The sequence below is a fragment of the Folsomia candida genome, unplaced genomic scaffold (assembly GCF_002217175.1).
Source record: "Folsomia candida strain VU population unplaced genomic scaffold, ASM221717v1 Fcan01_Sc002, whole genome shotgun sequence".
Classification (NCBI taxonomy): domain Eukaryota; kingdom Metazoa; phylum Arthropoda; class Collembola; order Entomobryomorpha; family Isotomidae; genus Folsomia; species Folsomia candida.
Window position 1 is genome coordinate 7,618,803 of NW_019091194.1, and position 15,736 is coordinate 7,634,538.

A 15,736-nucleotide genomic window follows, 5' to 3' on the forward strand; every position below is an offset into this window, starting at 1 on the left:
ATTTACTTAGCCACCCACCACTTCAAACTCTTGTCAGATTACAACCAACACAAAATTATCCCAAAATGCTAGAATAACGACACGAGTCGCCCTTACTTTCGTAAAGGTACAGGAATCATCAAGAGCGTTAATTTGTGGCTATTTGTTGTGCATGAAACTTTCACTTTCCTTATGAAAATGACTATAAATACATATGCATATTCATTCATTTAAAGTGATTTTCAAAGTAAAAGAAATAAAAGCATATGGTAAATGTGAATGATTTTTCCATTTATTTCCGCATTTGCATATTGCATCTCAGGAAAGGTTAAAAAAAACTCAACTTTGCACTGTGACGTGAGATTGATGGTGAAGGTGAGTTCTTGAAATAGTACATTAATCAAAACCAAACTCCAACCAAGCAAAGTTTTTCCTCTTTGAGTGAAAATGAAAACAAAAAACTGAACCGGAAAACTGAAAGGATGCATTTATTTATTCAAGCAGAGAAAAGGAGAGAATAATGTCACCTTCACCTTTACACTGCTCTTTCAGCGTCAACCGAAGCACACTATAGAAAGTGGGAATAAGAGCCGTTATCTGGAGTGCGAAGGCTGTGCATATCCTGGAGTTTTTTAAGTACTGTGCACGGCATGATGAGTAAGCCTTTTATTTTATTTTCGGCCCCGTGTTTACTGCTGCATCTGCGTGGGTGCTTTCTATTTCAACTTTTTTTTACTCATTCCAAATAATAATGCGTAAATCAGCATTATGAGTAATTAAGAAGAATAGATGAGGGTTCCAGATGAAAATGCGCCCTCTTAAAGGTTAGATGCATCAGATGATACAAAACTACCAAGTTAATGCATTTTCTCATGCATACATATATATGTAATTATGTAGCAAGCCTAACAATATAAATGGTACGTTTTTCAGCCAAGTTTATTTATGTAGTTGGATAAACTAGTAATTTTTCATTCATCCTAAATTTCAATCAATAAATGCAGGGGTTTTAGTCCCTATATTTTCCAAATGTCAGCCTGTCTATAATTCTGACCCTATTGTCGTGAAGTTCATCGTGTGAAAGATTGTTGTCGATGTGACCCCCTCCAGTTCATCCATCCATCCCTTGTACTGCTTTCAGTACTTTCTAAACACATCTCTCCACCACCACCCACCCACCCTAATCCTGATCCCGTTTCACTCACTCACTTCTAATTAGTTTCGTCCCAAAATCATCCAGCAGCAATATTTTTTCCTTCTCGCTACGACTTCTGCTTGCTCCAAACATAGAAACAATGCACAACAGGAATATACACTCTAAACGTATACATTTTCATTTTCACTTCATTGGGCGTAGTGGCAAATGTTCATCAATGTTCTATGTCACGTCATTGGAAAGTGAGTCATCATCAAATGTGCAATCAAAAATAATTTATTTAAGTACTAACGTATCTCGTAAAACAATGTATCTTTCTATGAAGCTTTTAAGTGTAAGTGTAGATTTATTGTATAATTTAAAAATTGATTCTTTGCACTCGAAATGACCAAGTTATTATGGAGGAATTATTCCTGTGAGCCGCTCACTTAAATTCCACAGCTCCACAGAATCCTCTTCCTTCAACCGAATTCTGTCTTTGGGGTCCCAGGCGGCGCAATGTTGGTACATTAAACCACTTTCATTGATGAGATCCCGGCTAAGAGCACAATACATTGTTGTCCAACAGCCCTGTTTGGATTTCAAAACCGTGCACATTGTATATCCCCCAAGAATAAATTTGGAGTGTCAATAATTTATGATCGTAACAATTTACTTATTATTATTTCACAATCGCTGCTTTACCTGCTCTGGAGTTTTGAGGAGGTACCTTAGAATAACTTTTATTGGGATGTACAAAAACTTTGGAATATCCAACGAGTCTGCCAACCCTGTGTTGACAATTCCTGGACATAATGCGTATGTTCTGAAAAATCAGAAGCGAAATTGAGACTTATTTCCTTTAAAATTAAATACTTGAATATAAGGAAATTTCAAGTTTAGTTAAAACCTCACCTCACCCCACTACCTTCCAGGCGTCTTGCTAATTCTAATGAAAACAGTGCATTTGCCAGCTTAGAATCAGAATACGGTTTATTTCCTGGGCCAATTTTCTTTAAAAATAGTCTATCCACAAAACTGTAAGTGTATTTCGGCTGCTCTCCGGACGCAGTTGTTTTTCCCATTCCAAGAATTCTGTTCACTGAACCAACATTGTGGGCAAGTGCGCTCACAGTTACAATTCTAACATAATAAGACAATGAGACTAACATATTTATATGCAAAAATAATCGAAAGTTTTAATTGTCCTGAAACCTGCTAGGAGCTGCAGCTTTAAGTTTCTCCAGTAGCAACTTCGTGAGAAGAAAATGGCCCAAATGATTCACCCCAAAATGAATCTCATAGCCGTCTGTGGTTTTCAAATGTGAATCAGGATTTAACATTACTGCACCGTTGTTCACCAAAATGTCAAGTTTTTCGTATTTCCTGTTAAACTCTGTCGCAAATTTTCGCACAGATTCAAAGCAACCCAAATCCAGTTGCATTACCACCTAAGTACACATTCATACATACATTTACGCTTATTTTTTAAGGCCCCTCAATCGTAAATTATGACAAATTTTTACCAGTTGGCCATTTGTGGTCTGCTCCCGAATATATTTGATTGCTTCATTTGCTCTGGATATGTCTCTGCAGGCTAAAATAACATGAGCATCTCTTTTTGCAAACTCCAATGTCGTGGATCTTCCTACCCCTCTGAAAAATATTACAATTATTACTTGCAAATTATTTATGTAGTATGGAGAAAATTACAATGACGATTCTTACGCATTTGCCCCAGTAACAATGACAATTTTTCCTTTTGCGCTAATCTCATTGTTTGGGTCAACGGTTCCGTATAGCTTGTTGAGAAAAAGTCGAAGGAGGACGAGGCCACCACCCACCAGAATTAAAATTGTTCCCAACATTTCACCAGCTCATTAAAGTAACTCGATTCTCGAGTAATTAAATTAAATATAAACTTTTTCTAGTGCGATGACAAAGCTAAACTTGGGAATAAGTATGAAGTTTGGTATCTCAGCATCGGTTTTATGGAGGACTCATGAGAATGATGTTGCATATGTCTGACCAAGGTCAACAATAAATGAGATTCATTTCTACATAGGTACATGTTTTGCATTACATGTTTATCTCTAAATAATCAATTTATATATAATATACATAAATTGATTATTTTACATATACGACTACATTGTATATGTAAAGTTCCAAAAATAGCATTGAACTTATTAAATCGTTGCATTCCATCAGAATAATAATTACATTGTCGTTTGCCCACTCATTGCACAATAAACCGTCGATATAAATTAAGGTGGAGCAGAATTTGTAGTTCTATCATGATAAGTCAACTTTTGCTAATTTGTCTATTTTTTTTCTATTACACTAGCATACAGCAATCTATGTATGTCATATTGATCCATTGGATGATAAGAATAATTAAGTATGTCTTTATAATAGGAGCTATTTCCGATTGAATTATGTATGTGTCTGTATGTTTGTTACATGCACGGGTAAATATTTACAGGCGAATCTTTGGTCTTATTTCAAATCTGCCCTTTTCTCTCTATAAATGTTATGCAGATAATAATCAATCGTAACAAACTTCTCACTTTGGTTATATGTACATATTAGCCTATTGATCCTGAAATCAAATGTTAATCAGATATGACGATTTCCCCTGGAATCCAAAATATGTAGATGTAAGTAGTTGTCCAATGCAGAACTTGGCATGGCAGATAGATTCTTTATAGGTGCATGCTTTTGCAATATCATTGTAAAAAATCAAGAGCTTCAACGTCTTAATAGATCGTACCCGATCGAATAAAACAAGATTGTTGTACGTCGTGCTCTTCCCGATTCCGTCTCCTCAGATGGACAATGCATATATTTACGGAAAGGGGTTGAGTTCATAAAGAATAAGCCTGTCTCGCACTCAAAACTTTTTGTTTTTGATATACGAGTAAACGTGCAGGAAATACGGAATAAATCCAACTTTTTTGAAGTGCACTAAAGCAAAACAAGAAGGAGGAGAAGAGATCATCTCGAATTCATCATGGAACACACACACGCTCATCCTCCCACTTGGCCGTTGTTGGGCTGTCAATGGCTTCAGTTACGTTCGCGTACCCCTGCCGCCCATGTTCTCGCTCTCGTACTCGGTCTCATGTATGTCTGCCTGTTGTTTGTCATCTCAACAGCCTCTCTAATGCATTGTCTCAAATTTCTTACCAAATGCTGAAAAACGAAATGTGCCAAACATTTTTAGGATGGAATATCACAAGCAGATACATACATACTACGTATACATATACATACATAGCAGCCATTTTATAGCGTGCACAATTTTTAGACGCAGTTTAAAAATTCTCTAAAAAGTATTCAAAGTTTGCATGTAATTTGCAATAATGGAAGTTTTTAGTGTAAACTTGACCACCTTTGTAATCAGAATTATTATTTTTCTGACTTATTGTCTCCACAATGGAGCCGGTAGTGAGAGTTTGGCTGGAGCTGACAAGTTTCGTGGGGTTCGGAGCTGGAGAAAGAACACAAACTTTGAGAATGCAGATAATTGGGAGGGTTTGGTGGATGCGAATTGTTCCTCAAATATTTTTTCATTTCCGGGATGGATGGACACGACCGTGGTGTCTTGGCCAACGTTCTTTATTGGGAAACAAATCATTTTGCCGTTGACCGGGCATTTTGTATTCCAACCAGGAGTCACCACTTTATCTGATAAGGGGAAAAGTGATGGGAGTTGTCAACGAGCTCGAGGTAAGGACGACGGAAAGAAAGTATGGAAAGATAAGATCAACCACCACACTTCATTCTTAATTTGTTTCAACGGCAAACTCGTCATCATTTCCAATAAGTTTTGAGAAAATGGGAACGGAATTCTGGAAATTTACAAAAAAATCGATACCACGTTGTAAACATCTGTACGTATATATTGGAAATGCTGTCTTAGCATATAGCTTTCGAACCAAATACCGTCAATTGAATTTTAATTGCAAGACGAAAGCTACACATTCGATAAAGTGGGTTGTTCCATGTAATTGGAAACCACTTTCACAGTAGAAATTGAAAGTCCTTGGTGACTCCTGTTTCTGAAGGATTTTTGACGACTGCAAAACCACACAATTTGTCAATTTTCTCAAATCGTACGTTAACCACAAACCTGTGAATGAACGAAATAGAGGTAGGATTATTTCCGCCCACTCGTGTGTGTAAGTACTTGAATATGTACATACGTATGTACATGCATACACAAGCTCGTCTTCAGCACTTACAATATGTCATTTTGACACACATAGTGCACCAAATAGATAATGCTACACATACTGCATGTATATTTCCGTTTTTGACATCGAGTTTCAACAATTTCAATTGAATGTTTCAATCTTTGACAGAGGTAAAATTTCGCCGGACATCAAAATCAGATTGGTTCGATCCCCGCAATTGGGATGTGACCAGTACTGAACTCGCATGGGGTCAAAATGCAATTCCACACGTGGAGAGAGTGCCGTGCCAATTCGATGTTGCTAAATTCTCCCCAAATTCGACATTTAGCATTACCATACCTCAAAATGTCTCTGTTGGGAAGTTTTTATTAGGGGAAAAGGTGCAGTTGAATACTTCTTTTTTCATTTAACAACGTAATCATATGTACACAACTTATCCTTTAATGCGATATTGATATATACATGTTTCTTAGGTCATTTCATACACGGATATCGCAATTATGATGACATCACAAATGGGAAAACTTCAATGGAAAAAAGAGACCGAGGTTGATTTCAACCTGACCAATTTAGATTGCAAAGATGATGATGATTCCTGCATTTGCAATAATTACCAGTCTACAGTAAAGCAAAGGGTAGCATAGACAGTAGATACAAATTCAAGAAAGGGGGAATTCTTTACAACTTCCCCGTTAATGCCAAAATTGCTGTTAATGAAAATAAGTAAATCAATTTATTTTCCAGATTTGTTCCCTTGCTCAAGCAGAATGTTTAAATCTTGACGAGGAGCACGAAGGAGGATGTACAAACCCACTCACCCCTCACGGATTCTGCTGCCCAATTTGCGGTAAGTTGTGGTCTATATACAAAAATTGAATTAAGGTTCCGTTCTACAAATTTTAGGCCCCGTTTGAACTTTTGAATAAACATCCAAGGCCTGTACACATATAATCATCCTTTCATCAAAAATATGCATATACATCTGTACAGGTGGACTTTGTGAGATGGAGGTGAAAGCATAGGGTGAAAGTGTGCAATATCTGCCTTGCTCTTGCTCGCTTTTGGTTGAGGAAGAGTTCGTGTGTTGTTTTTGGAGAGAAATGCATTAGAGAAATTAGATTGTCCTCTTGACAAGCCGCAGAACAGAAGCTCACCTTCATATTCAGCAGAAGCAGCAGCAACCTGTTTTGTACCATATTTCTTTCCTCATCTTGGGAATACACACATAAATACATAGACGATCTCCAGACCAGTTTTGCTCTTCCTCATCTACCGTATCACCACCACCACCAAACCAACGAACCACTAATAATAATGGATTTGGGGTTTGGTACACGTTTACTTATCATCCCGGATGATGATCAAGATGATGATAAGGGATTATTCAATCCACTTTACCAAATAGTTATGTTGGATTTGAATGAGGGGTGAGAATTGTGGTCACTTACCTTTCTCAATAGTTAAATAGCTGTATAAAAGCAAGCACTGGAGAAAGTTGTGATTGTTTGAGTAATTTCTTGGTTAAATACTGTGACAGAGTGTACACATAAATCTATCGATGATAACACATGGACAACAGAGTAATCAAATCTATACTAATCTTAAGCCAGAATAAAGATTGTGGTTCTACTACAAGTACGAAAGATGGAGAAAGTCCAGCGAGAGTGGTAGGAATACGTACAGATTCTCATATTCAGAGGAAAATCCGCATTAACCTTTCCAGCACTCTTGTTATATATATTTGGGTAAATATTTATTTATTGGTTTTTTTGAAACGACATGTAGGATTTCATATTAAAATCAAACATACTGGATCACTGCAACTTGGAGCAATTGACTCTCAATTGAAATCCATCAGGCCGACCCCCTCATCTCAAGTGGACTATTTTGTGTCAAGGTTCAGTCGGAGAAATGCCCACGTTATTCTTGTGCCCGCTACAAAAGATGCGACCGAATCTGCACTTAACATGTTGGGCCGAATCGTAATATTTCTAAAGTCTCGTAAGTTAAAGATACACAATTTTTTGTAACAAATAAATTTTCAAGATGAAATGAAAGTATTTATGTAAGTTGCTAAATTTTGAGCTAGGAGACTAATAGGCAACAGTGCATATTCATTTATGATTTTCTCACATTTTCTTTGTTATTACAATTGTTCGGGAAAACAAAGGGCCCCAAATAGTGAGTAAATACTTCAATTGTTTCTAATGACGGAGACAAATGAGCTGGATCCCCATGAAGCACGTAGAAGAGAACGTGAGATTCTATACTCGACTAGAGAGAAAGAGAAAGCCTACAGAGGGCCGTGAATAATTAGCCCATAAACAGTTGATGTCGATTGATATCTATTCCGTTGTACTGTATTACAGAATATTCTATTGTCTCCCCATTATTTACCTTGCACTTTCATTGTTATACTTTTTGACGCAGAGCCACAGGTCGAAGAAGTGACTTGGATAGGGTCTTGGAATCACGGACCTTCTGATGTAGACAAATGGACTTCAGAAGGGCTCGGTGGGGGAACAATTACTTTCTTGGTCCTCCTGGCGATCACTGCCCTTCTTGCCGTCTTTTGTTTCATCTACTACAGGCAAAACGGAAGGTACCAGATTTCCCCAATTTTTGTAAACGTTATGAATACATGCATACAATTTTAGTGTCCATTTTTAAGTTGCAAAAGGAAATATGTAAGATGCACAAGTAAATAATTCTAAAGATAAGTATTCAGCCAGCTTATACATACAGTACATACGCACAAGTGCCTCAATGTACATATTTAGTATTAAGAGAGTCAAAGTTAAAGCCAGAAAAGTGAAAGTGAGTCGAAACTTTCAATCTCCTCTCGTTTTGTGAGATTTCAAAGTGAAGTTGTATCATCAGTTGGACATAAACGAAAGCAAAGTGGTTGTGCTTTGACCGTCCATTTATTTACGATTCGCGAATCCTTGTATCTTCTCTTTCCTCGAACAAGTTTAATCAATTCTAGCTAATCCAATTTGGAAATCGAAGGATCCGCTTAATGGAACTCCGAAATCCCGATTGGAGTACATTACTTATTGCATTATGCCGCCCACTTGAATATGATCCTTTGAGTGAAAGAAGAAGAAAGCAGTGAAAGCATTAAATTTGCAGATGTGAGCTCAATTGTCTCTTTGCTAACCGATCTAACATTATTACAAGAAAGAGAAAGTGCAACTCTATGCTATTACTCACTCTGTTGCAGACGAATGTATGAAAAACATATATGTACGTATAAACGTAGGAAAAGATTAATATTGTCCCAAATTTAGCTAAACCTCATGCGCTGCACTCAATTATTTCTGGAATTTCCTTTCAAGAAAGATATATGTATATGAACACATAAGTACATAAAGGTTCATTGCCTTTACTTGTTCCGCTGTTTTATAAATAAAACAATCTTTCGTCCCAACAGCTATCCACGCCTGACACTCCCAACAATCTCCAACCTTATCCCATCAAATCTCTCCATGCCCACGATTCGCGTTCCCAGTATGCAGATGCCCAACATCAACATTAGTTTTCCAGGAAGGAGGGGCAGCACGCAGGCGGGTGGGAGGACGTTTGGCTTTGCGAGATTTAGCAATGAGCGCGTCTCGACCGTAAATATTGAGAGGAGCGCCGCAGAAACACCTGCGGATGCCACCGTTGAAAGGGGAGAACTTGTTGACGACGCGATTCAACGAATCGATTCTGCTTCATTTCTTGAAGAAAAGGTCACTCAAGTTTCCCCAGACTCTGGATTCACGAATGTCACGTACGACCTGGTGGGTGTCCACGAGGGTACCAATGAACCAGTGCAATCTGGAATGATGGAATTGGTTGGTGCCAGTGGGAGTGGGTCGCTGGGCGCCTTTGACGTTGAAGCCTCGCCACCCCCACCAAAACCAATCAGGATTGGCACTGGAATCTTGGAATTGAGGGAGCTGAGTGGGGTTTCAGCACTGGTTGAGCCTGTGTACAGTGAAGTGGTGGATGTGAGACTGAATTAAATGACAAATTGTGTACACCATTATTATTTCATTCTGTACTTTTATTGAATTTTGTAATATGCAGGCACTCCATGTTGATGTCCCACAGAAATCTGGCAAAACCGAAGAGTAGGAGCAAATTTTTACAGTTTCTACTTTTCGCTAAAATGTAAGTATGTAAGTGTGAAAAATAAATAATGTTATTAAATCAATTGATTTGGAGTAATTTAATTAACGTCATGTAAATTCATTTGTATGTTAGGGTGAAAATGTAACAATATAAACCACTATTGCTATTTATTTATGAGAACTTTCTTTTAAATTTCGGATTGGTTTTTTCCATTCTGTTTGACTACGGAAAAAATTGGTGAGTAAGATTGCACCATTATTTGCATTAGTACATGACAGGCGAAAGACATGAAAATACATAGATATTAAAGCCGAGGTTTTTTGTAGCCTAAGAATCTACGGCCTTTTTTCCAGATTCATTTAGTTCATCTGCAGGTATGGACCGTTTGTAATCGTCTTTACTCCATCCCGAGCAATAGTTGATGATGGCAGGTTGGTAGTAGGCATTCACATCGCAGGATGGGTAATAGATGACCGGAACTTGACCGTTAATTGCACCTGGAAGATTTGCAAAGAAGCTGGGAGTTTTTCTGTCTTCTTCTTTCGGCGTTTTGTGATCATTTCGAGCGAAAGGCCAGTTGGGATGGGGGACTGAGTAGGAATTCCACGTTCCAGATGCCCAGTGGTTCATTGGTGGTGTGGGATTGTTGTTGCCAAATCCTGAACTAGCAAGTTTTTCAACAAATTTTGAAATGGGACATTTATCGCAGCAATTGCATTCTCCAGGACAGTCAGGACCTGCATTATCAGATTTGTTTTGTTTAGTTTCACTCTTTGCGTGAGAGACGGAAGGGATACTTTAAAACATCATTTTCTTACCAGGAGTTGTCGTTGTAGAAGATGACGATGACCAGCCTCCTGTTGTCGTTGTTGGTGGCTCGGTGGTTGGCGGTTCTGTGGGTGGTTCAGTGGTAGGTTCTTCTGTTGTGGTGTTGCATGGAGGAGCGGATGTAGTAGTCGTCGTAGTTGGTGTCGTCGTAGATGACCATCCCCAGCCAGTCGAAGTAGTTGGTGTCGTCGTAGTTGACCATCCCCAGCCAGTAGTGGTCGAAGGGACTGTGGTTGACCAACCCCATCCAGGCGTGGGGGATGGAACAGTCGTGGTCGTCGTCGTTGTAGGTGGTGGCTTCCATCCCCAAGTCGTCGTGGTCGGTGTAGTGGAAGACCAACCCCATCCACCACTTGCAGCAGCAGAAGCTTCTGCTTCGGCGGAAGCAGAAGCAACGCCACCCAAGGAAATTTCTGCCTCTGCTTCTGCCTCCGCGCTTGCCGACACAGTACCACCGCTCCCGACGGACACTTGGGCTGCAGATTCTGCTTCGCTCGAAACGGATGCCCACCCACTTGATGAAGGTTGAGCTGTTGATGAGCTAGTCCACCCACTGGTCCACCCACTTGTGGTCGACGGAGGTTGAGTAGTTGTACTGGTCCACCCAGGAGTAACTGGGTCTTTCTTATGACCACCAATATTTGTTGACATTCCGAAAGCTAAGTTGGCCGAATTAGAGGTCAATGCCGCTTCTGCAGATCCATGCGAAGTGAGATTGAAGGAATAAACACTTTGTTTCCCACCATTGCCCCAAGGAAGCCAAGGAACTGCAACAAAGATGAGCAAGAAATTGTTACACATCGTGCCTGCACTACACAAGGGGACAAAATGAGACTCATTATCGTCATCAACTTACATTTTGGTAAACTCCATCCTGTTGGCCCAATTGTGCTTCCTGGAGAACAGACGCCCTGAACATTGCACGGGGTTGGAAAACACATCTCAGACATGTGGACCTTTTGACTTCTCGTTAGTCCAGGAAGTCCAGCGGGGGATGGGAAAACGACCTCGACGGCTTTATGAGGAAAGATGAACTTCTTCTTTCCCGTCGCGTCCACAAAGTAGTAAACCCGTTTCACGTCCCCGTTCGCATACTTGGTCCCAGAACATCCAGTGAGGATTTTTTGTGGGGAGAGAAACTCGTAGCTAAATGTGTGACCGGGATCGTCTTGGTTGTCGTTTGCTTGATCACTACTTGACCCGAAGGAGAAAAGTCCTTTGGTATCCGCTTGTTCTGATGATTGCTCTGGCTGAGCGGATGTCCACCGGAAGTTTGTGGCGACTGCAAGAAGCAGACACACAAAGACCTGTTTTTCTCCCATTTCTGGAGCAAACAAAGAACGAAGGTAATTTGAACTTAATTTAATTTAATACATAATGTGTAATATGATGCTGATAAATTAGTATGTGCGATTTACCTTTTGTATAATCAGCTCTTCTACGTTCTGTTATAAATGCAGATCAAAACTGAGGTAAATTTGATCTCAGAGCCCTTTTATAAGGGCAATGTTATAGAAATATCCCCTTTGCAGCACAAAAATAGGACAAATCCAGTTACGAAAGAAGTTCATAAAAGTTAACGGTGCTCATGAATTTCATTGTCAAAGCACGTAAGCAGCAGATACAAACATGTACATACATATTTACAGTAAAGGTGTCTTGATTCCTCAACACTTTTGACTGGACAGGTGCACCTTTTCCCTCATTCACTTGCACTTTCTGTACATAATTCCGTAGGGATTGTGTCCAAATTTTTCGGGCTGTTTCCTAAACGGGTAAAATCCCGTTTCATGTAACTGTTCTGCCATATTTCGTCATTTGCATACCCTTGAAATGAACTGCACAATTCAAATAATTATCCAATGACGGGCTTGAAATTCTCAAGTTCAAGGGTTTCGAGATGCGTACAAAACTTCCTTTTAGAACCAATGCGAGGATGGAAAAGGTTTCATGTAACGGTCATAAATCACAGGCGCATTTAAGTATACGCACATATGTATATATATTCATTTGTAAGAATGCGTTTACAAAGTATTGCTCATGTCAGATAATAAAATGATTTGGTGGATTATAAGACAAGTTCAAAAAGTTACGTGTAATTTTTTGCAAACCATTTATTTATTACGCTACGTAAGATGTGACTACAATTTTAATATTTCTCTGGTTGAGTAATGAAGTTAACTTATGATCCATTGTTATATATACATAATAAGTAATTGTAGTTGGAGATAGGACTCCGCTGTATTTAAGCATTAGATTCAGCACAATCTTTGAAATCACCGTCATTTGGGAGGTCTTAATAAAATATACAATTAGATATATTAGGTATTATTTAGTTGGCACTAGTCAGAAAACATTTTTTAAATTTTAAACTCACCATTATCAGAAGCATCCATTTCCACTGTTACCTCATTGACAGTAATCTCATCTTGATGGTCATCTTTCTCAAGCTCGACATTCTCCACGATTTTGGGAAGATTTTCAGGCTTTTCTTCGAAATTTGTATTGTTGATCACCGTCTTCTAGACAAAGCATTTTTTTAAATTTATGACTAATAATAGAGGATCGAGTTGACGATCAAATTGAGTTGACATTTAGTTCTTCAACTTATACCTCGATTTTTATTGCGACAGTATTTTCTTTTTCAATCCCTCCTCCTGGTGAAACATCATGATTGATTGGAATGTCGACTTCCTTGTTCTGATCCTGTTTCTCCTTGGTATTCTCATTGTCCTCAATGAAAACAGAAAAAACATCGACCTAAATATTTGAAATTATTATATTACTCGAGATTTTTTCGCTCAGATCAGGTTTATCTAATACCGAGTACTGTCTCATTTTTCTCTCATTCTCGGTCTCCTCTTCTAGTTCTCCGTAGCACACAAGAAATATGCCCTGTATTATACATCGGATCACAAGAACCAAAATTGTAAATACATAGCATGCAAAAATCCCCAACACCATGTCTACGATATCCATTTTAAAAATCTAGAAGAACAATTTCGGAGAGCAATTTTACAGTTATACTTCCTGATACACCTACAATACGATACTGACTCCGTATTGTGTATGCCGTTTTCTGACGCCATTGCAAAAATGACTCAATAGTAATAAAGATCTACGCATGTATTTTGATCAAATCGAAATCTATATTTGTCGAAAACGAGGCATGTATGTATGTGTACCTGCTAATTGTAACGTGCAGGTTGATTGACAACTATTGCGTATGTACATATGCATAAGCTTTTTCCAGCACGAGTGTCTTGTGTGACTAAGAATGCGCCATGCATAACTAATTAATATTCCAAAATGAACCGTTTCAATTGAAGCACAACATGCACAATTTGTGTATTTAGTCGTTCAAATTATCAATCCAAACATTTTCTTCACAATACTTGTTTATTGATTGCGATTCTATTCTTAAGACAAATACATCCCTCCGCGACAATATCCAAACACACTGCCAAACAAGTGCTTGGTCAACGTGGCAGTTCGTTTGGCAGCTTCGTCACTCCCAAGTGCTGGGTTTACTTCGACGAGGTCCATCGAGACAATGTTCGCCTTTTCACGGACCTCTTCCAACAGCGTCATCCCCTCCCGGAGAGTAAGCCCTCCTTCCACTGTGAATGTATATATGTGCATGAGTAAAGACTAGTTTGAGTGTAGGTACAATGCACATTGGGGCATTTACACGATATGTATCTGTGTGCAATCTATAGGAAATCTATTATTCCTGGCACGACATCATACCTGCAGTTCCAGTCACACTTGAAGCACCCCCAAGCTCTAGGTCGTCCAACACATCAATATCAAAACTAATATGCAACGGTCGTTTAGAACCGGATGGTGCTATCTTCTCAAGAGCACATCGCGTTACTTCAACAATTCCCAAGCGATCAACATCTCTCATACTGTACGCCGTGATTCCTAAGTTGTCCAATAATTTTCTGCAATTAAAAAGACAATTTGAGATATCTAAGAATTGCTTATGTCGATGCTACATATCGTATATCCTGTATTTTATCATTGCTACGAAGTAAACGCTTATACCTTTCTCCAGCGTCAACAGAACGCAATCCAATGTATGCTAAATTCCTGGCTGAAATCCTGCATATGTACATTTATGTAATATAGATAGTTGCTTGGGCTTTCATTTTCGATGCATATAATAATTGTGTATATATAGTTAACGAACCTGGGAATTGCCCAAGAAAATTCTGGTATTCCATGACCCTTCAACTCCTTGAGTAGAAATGAGAGAGACATTCCGTGCATATTTCCAGTGGGGGTTGATCCTGGCGTGTTAATGTCACAATGAGCGTCAACCCACAAAACGGCGAGATCTTGCACCACCTCGGACACCCCATGAATCGTTCCAATAGCAATAGAATGGTCACCACCTTTAGACAACAGAGTTACAATTTTAACCAATAAGTGAGCTATGTATGTAGTTAAAAGAAAAGTTTATGATACCTAGAGTAAGCGGAATGCGTTTCTCTTGCCCAATTATTTTTGCTGTAGATTTTGATATCTGAATTTGTGAAAATTCATGTTTCAAATTTCGTAAATCGAAGACTAATTTATACTGTTTTTATAACATTTAATATATTTATATACAATACGGATGTACCAGTAAATTAGCCTTTCCAACTTCAACAACATTCCTTAGTGCCACAGTGGACGATGACGATGTGTCCAAGGATTTTCTCTCCTCAACTTCAAACTTTAAATCGCCATAGTCCACAACATCATGACCAACTGAGACATGTAATACCACTTAATTTTATCTCTTTCTTCATTTATGATCAACGTTGTTTCACAGATTATTTGGCATGGAGTACATATTTTTACCTTCATCCCGAAGAAAGTCGATAAATCCAGAACTTCTTATCGTTGTAGGTCCACGTTCCACCCCAGGTTTCCTCTTTCATGGTAAAATACGATGTATGCCAATTTGCACATCAAACGTTAGGCTTCGTTCTATTTCACTTACTTGTCCTTTGTCGAATCCAGCTCCTTGTACTCCGATCTTTAAAACTTTACGATTACCAGTTTGAGCTGACGAAAACTGCCTCAAAGTCTTATAGACAGACTGCTTATCATTTTTAATATTTCCTGAAACTTTACATTGGTGTAGCCGAAGAATGTTTCTAAAATGTGTCAACATTTTGACATTTATTGCAACCCTGTCTGCTGGCAAGCAATAATTTCACGCAAATCAATTATGCGAGCTGAAGTCACGGTTAAAGGTTACAGTGAAGATAATATTATGGTGAATGAATGCAGACCACGGTGCCATGATATGATAACCCTATTGAGAAGTATACAGCCTAAATAAATATGTATGTACATATTTGTCAACTTATTATAAACTTTCCATGAAACAGAAATTTGAGACGTGAAACTGGAGTAAGCACTCCAGTTTCATGTTTCATTCAATCATCTTACTTATTACAGACATGTACATATAACTGCC

The 15,736-nt window shown here is 38.6% G+C and overlaps 5 protein-coding genes across 6 annotated transcripts; 1 reads left to right on the top strand and 4 right to left on the bottom strand.

The window, feature by feature from the left end:
- Positions 1 to 1,395: 1,395 nt before the first annotated feature.
- Positions 1,396 to 3,122, bottom strand: LOC110844264 (retinol dehydrogenase 12). Its single transcript, XM_022090421.2, has 6 exons — positions 2,843 to 3,122; positions 2,641 to 2,770; positions 2,330 to 2,565; positions 2,030 to 2,257; positions 1,820 to 1,940; positions 1,396 to 1,705 (listed from the first exon to the last, which is right to left on the bottom strand). Exons 1-6 carry the CDS (start codon positions 2,980 to 2,982, stop codon positions 1,532 to 1,534), a joined length of 1,029 nt encoding a protein of 342 aa, XP_021946113.1. The 5' UTR covers positions 2,983 to 3,122; the 3' UTR covers positions 1,396 to 1,531.
- A 1,112-nt stretch (positions 3,123 to 4,234) lies between these two features.
- LOC110843335 lies at positions 4,235 to 9,514 on the top strand. Its single transcript, XM_022089294.2, has 8 exons — positions 4,235 to 4,846; positions 5,482 to 5,693; positions 5,787 to 5,948; positions 6,058 to 6,160; positions 7,099 to 7,314; positions 7,744 to 7,915; positions 8,747 to 9,308; positions 9,388 to 9,514. Exons 1-8 carry the CDS (start codon positions 4,480 to 4,482, stop codon positions 9,433 to 9,435), a joined length of 1,842 nt encoding a protein of 613 aa, XP_021944986.2. The 5' UTR covers positions 4,235 to 4,479; the 3' UTR covers positions 9,436 to 9,514.
- Positions 9,515 to 11,722, bottom strand: LOC110843336 (uncharacterized protein PB18E9.04c-like). The gene is made up of 4 exons (XM_022089296.2): positions 11,679 to 11,722; positions 11,117 to 11,584; positions 10,251 to 11,027; positions 9,515 to 10,169 (listed from the first exon to the last, which is right to left on the bottom strand). The coding sequence occupies exons 2-4, from the start codon at positions 11,580 to 11,582 to the stop codon at positions 9,760 to 9,762; spliced, it is 1,653 nt and encodes a 550-aa protein (XP_021944988.1). The 5' UTR covers positions 11,583 to 11,584; positions 11,679 to 11,722; the 3' UTR covers positions 9,515 to 9,759.
- A 642-nt stretch (positions 11,723 to 12,364) lies between these two features.
- LOC118434561 lies at positions 12,365 to 13,454 on the bottom strand. Of its 2 annotated transcripts, none has more exons than XM_035848352.1 (4): positions 13,084 to 13,454; positions 12,874 to 13,020; positions 12,638 to 12,779; positions 12,365 to 12,555 (listed from the first exon to the last, which is right to left on the bottom strand). In XM_035848352.1, exons 1-4 carry the CDS (start codon positions 13,237 to 13,239, stop codon positions 12,506 to 12,508), a joined length of 495 nt encoding a protein of 164 aa, XP_035704245.1. In that variant the 5' UTR covers positions 13,240 to 13,454; the 3' UTR covers positions 12,365 to 12,505. The 2 variants fall into 2 exon arrangements, with proteins under 2 accessions (XP_035704245.1, XP_035704244.1); XM_035848351.1 differs by having other exon boundaries at positions 12,638 to 12,782.
- Positions 13,455 to 13,577: 123 nt separating this feature from the next.
- Positions 13,578 to 15,522, bottom strand: LOC110844271 (arginase-1). Its single transcript, XM_022090437.2, has 8 exons — positions 15,254 to 15,522; positions 15,112 to 15,184; positions 14,891 to 15,018; positions 14,734 to 14,791; positions 14,456 to 14,660; positions 14,311 to 14,367; positions 14,011 to 14,207; positions 13,578 to 13,880 (listed from the first exon to the last, which is right to left on the bottom strand). Exons 1-8 carry the CDS (start codon positions 15,425 to 15,427, stop codon positions 13,681 to 13,683), a joined length of 1,092 nt encoding a protein of 363 aa, XP_021946129.1. The 5' UTR covers positions 15,428 to 15,522; the 3' UTR covers positions 13,578 to 13,680.
- Positions 15,523 to 15,736: the final 214 nt, after the last annotated feature.

Coding starts and splice junctions, on each gene's coding strand:
- LOC110844264 (XM_022090421.2), bottom strand. CDS start 2,982: ATGTTGGGAACAATTTTAATTCTGGTGGGTGGTGGCCTCGTCCTCCTT. Junction 2,771..2,842: donor ATTGTTACTGGGGCAAATGC/GTAAGAATCGTC, acceptor AATATTTTTCAG/AGGGGTAGGAAGATCCACGA. Junction 2,566..2,640: donor AGACCACAAATGGCCAACTG/GTAAAAATTTGT, acceptor ATGTGTACTTAG/GTGGTAATGCAACTGGATTT.
- LOC110843335 (XM_022089294.2), top strand. CDS start 4,480: ATGGAAGTTTTTAGTGTAAACTTGACCACCTTTGTAATCAGAATTATT. Junction 4,847..5,481: donor GAGTTGTCAACGAGCTCGAG/GTAAGGACGACG, acceptor AATCTTTGACAG/AGGTAAAATTTCGCCGGACA. Junction 5,694..5,786: donor AGTTTTTATTAGGGGAAAAG/GTGCAGTTGAAT, acceptor CATGTTTCTTAG/GTCATTTCATACACGGATAT.
- LOC118434561 (XM_035848351.1), bottom strand. CDS start 13,239: ATGGATATCGTAGACATGGTGTTGGGGATTTTTGCATGCTATGTATTT. Junction 13,021..13,083: donor GAAAAATGAGACAGTACTCG/GTATTAGATAAA, acceptor TCAAATATTTAG/GTCGATGTTTTTTCTGTTTT. Junction 12,556..12,637: donor AATGGATGCTTCTGATAATG/GTGAGTTTAAAA, acceptor TATTTTATTAAG/ACCTCCCAAATGACGGTGAT.
- LOC110843336 (XM_022089296.2), bottom strand. CDS start 11,582: ATGGGAGAAAAACAGGTCTTTGTGTGTCTGCTTCTTGCAGTCGCCACA. Junction 11,028..11,116: donor AGGATGGAGTTTACCAAAAT/GTAAGTTGATGA, acceptor TCTTTGTTGCAG/TTCCTTGGCTTCCTTGGGGC. Junction 10,170..10,250: donor TTCTACAACGACAACTCCTG/GTAAGAAAATGA, acceptor CTGATAATGCAG/GTCCTGACTGTCCTGGAGAA.
- LOC110844271 (XM_022090437.2), bottom strand. CDS start 15,427: ATGTTGACACATTTTAGAAACATTCTTCGGCTACACCAATGTAAAGTT. Junction 15,185..15,253: donor CTGGATTCGACAAAGGACAA/GTAAGTGAAATA, acceptor TTACCATGAAAG/AGGAAACCTGGGGTGGAACG. Junction 14,208..14,310: donor TCTGTTGACGCTGGAGAAAG/GTATAAGCGTTT, acceptor TTTTAATTGCAG/AAAATTATTGGACAACTTAG.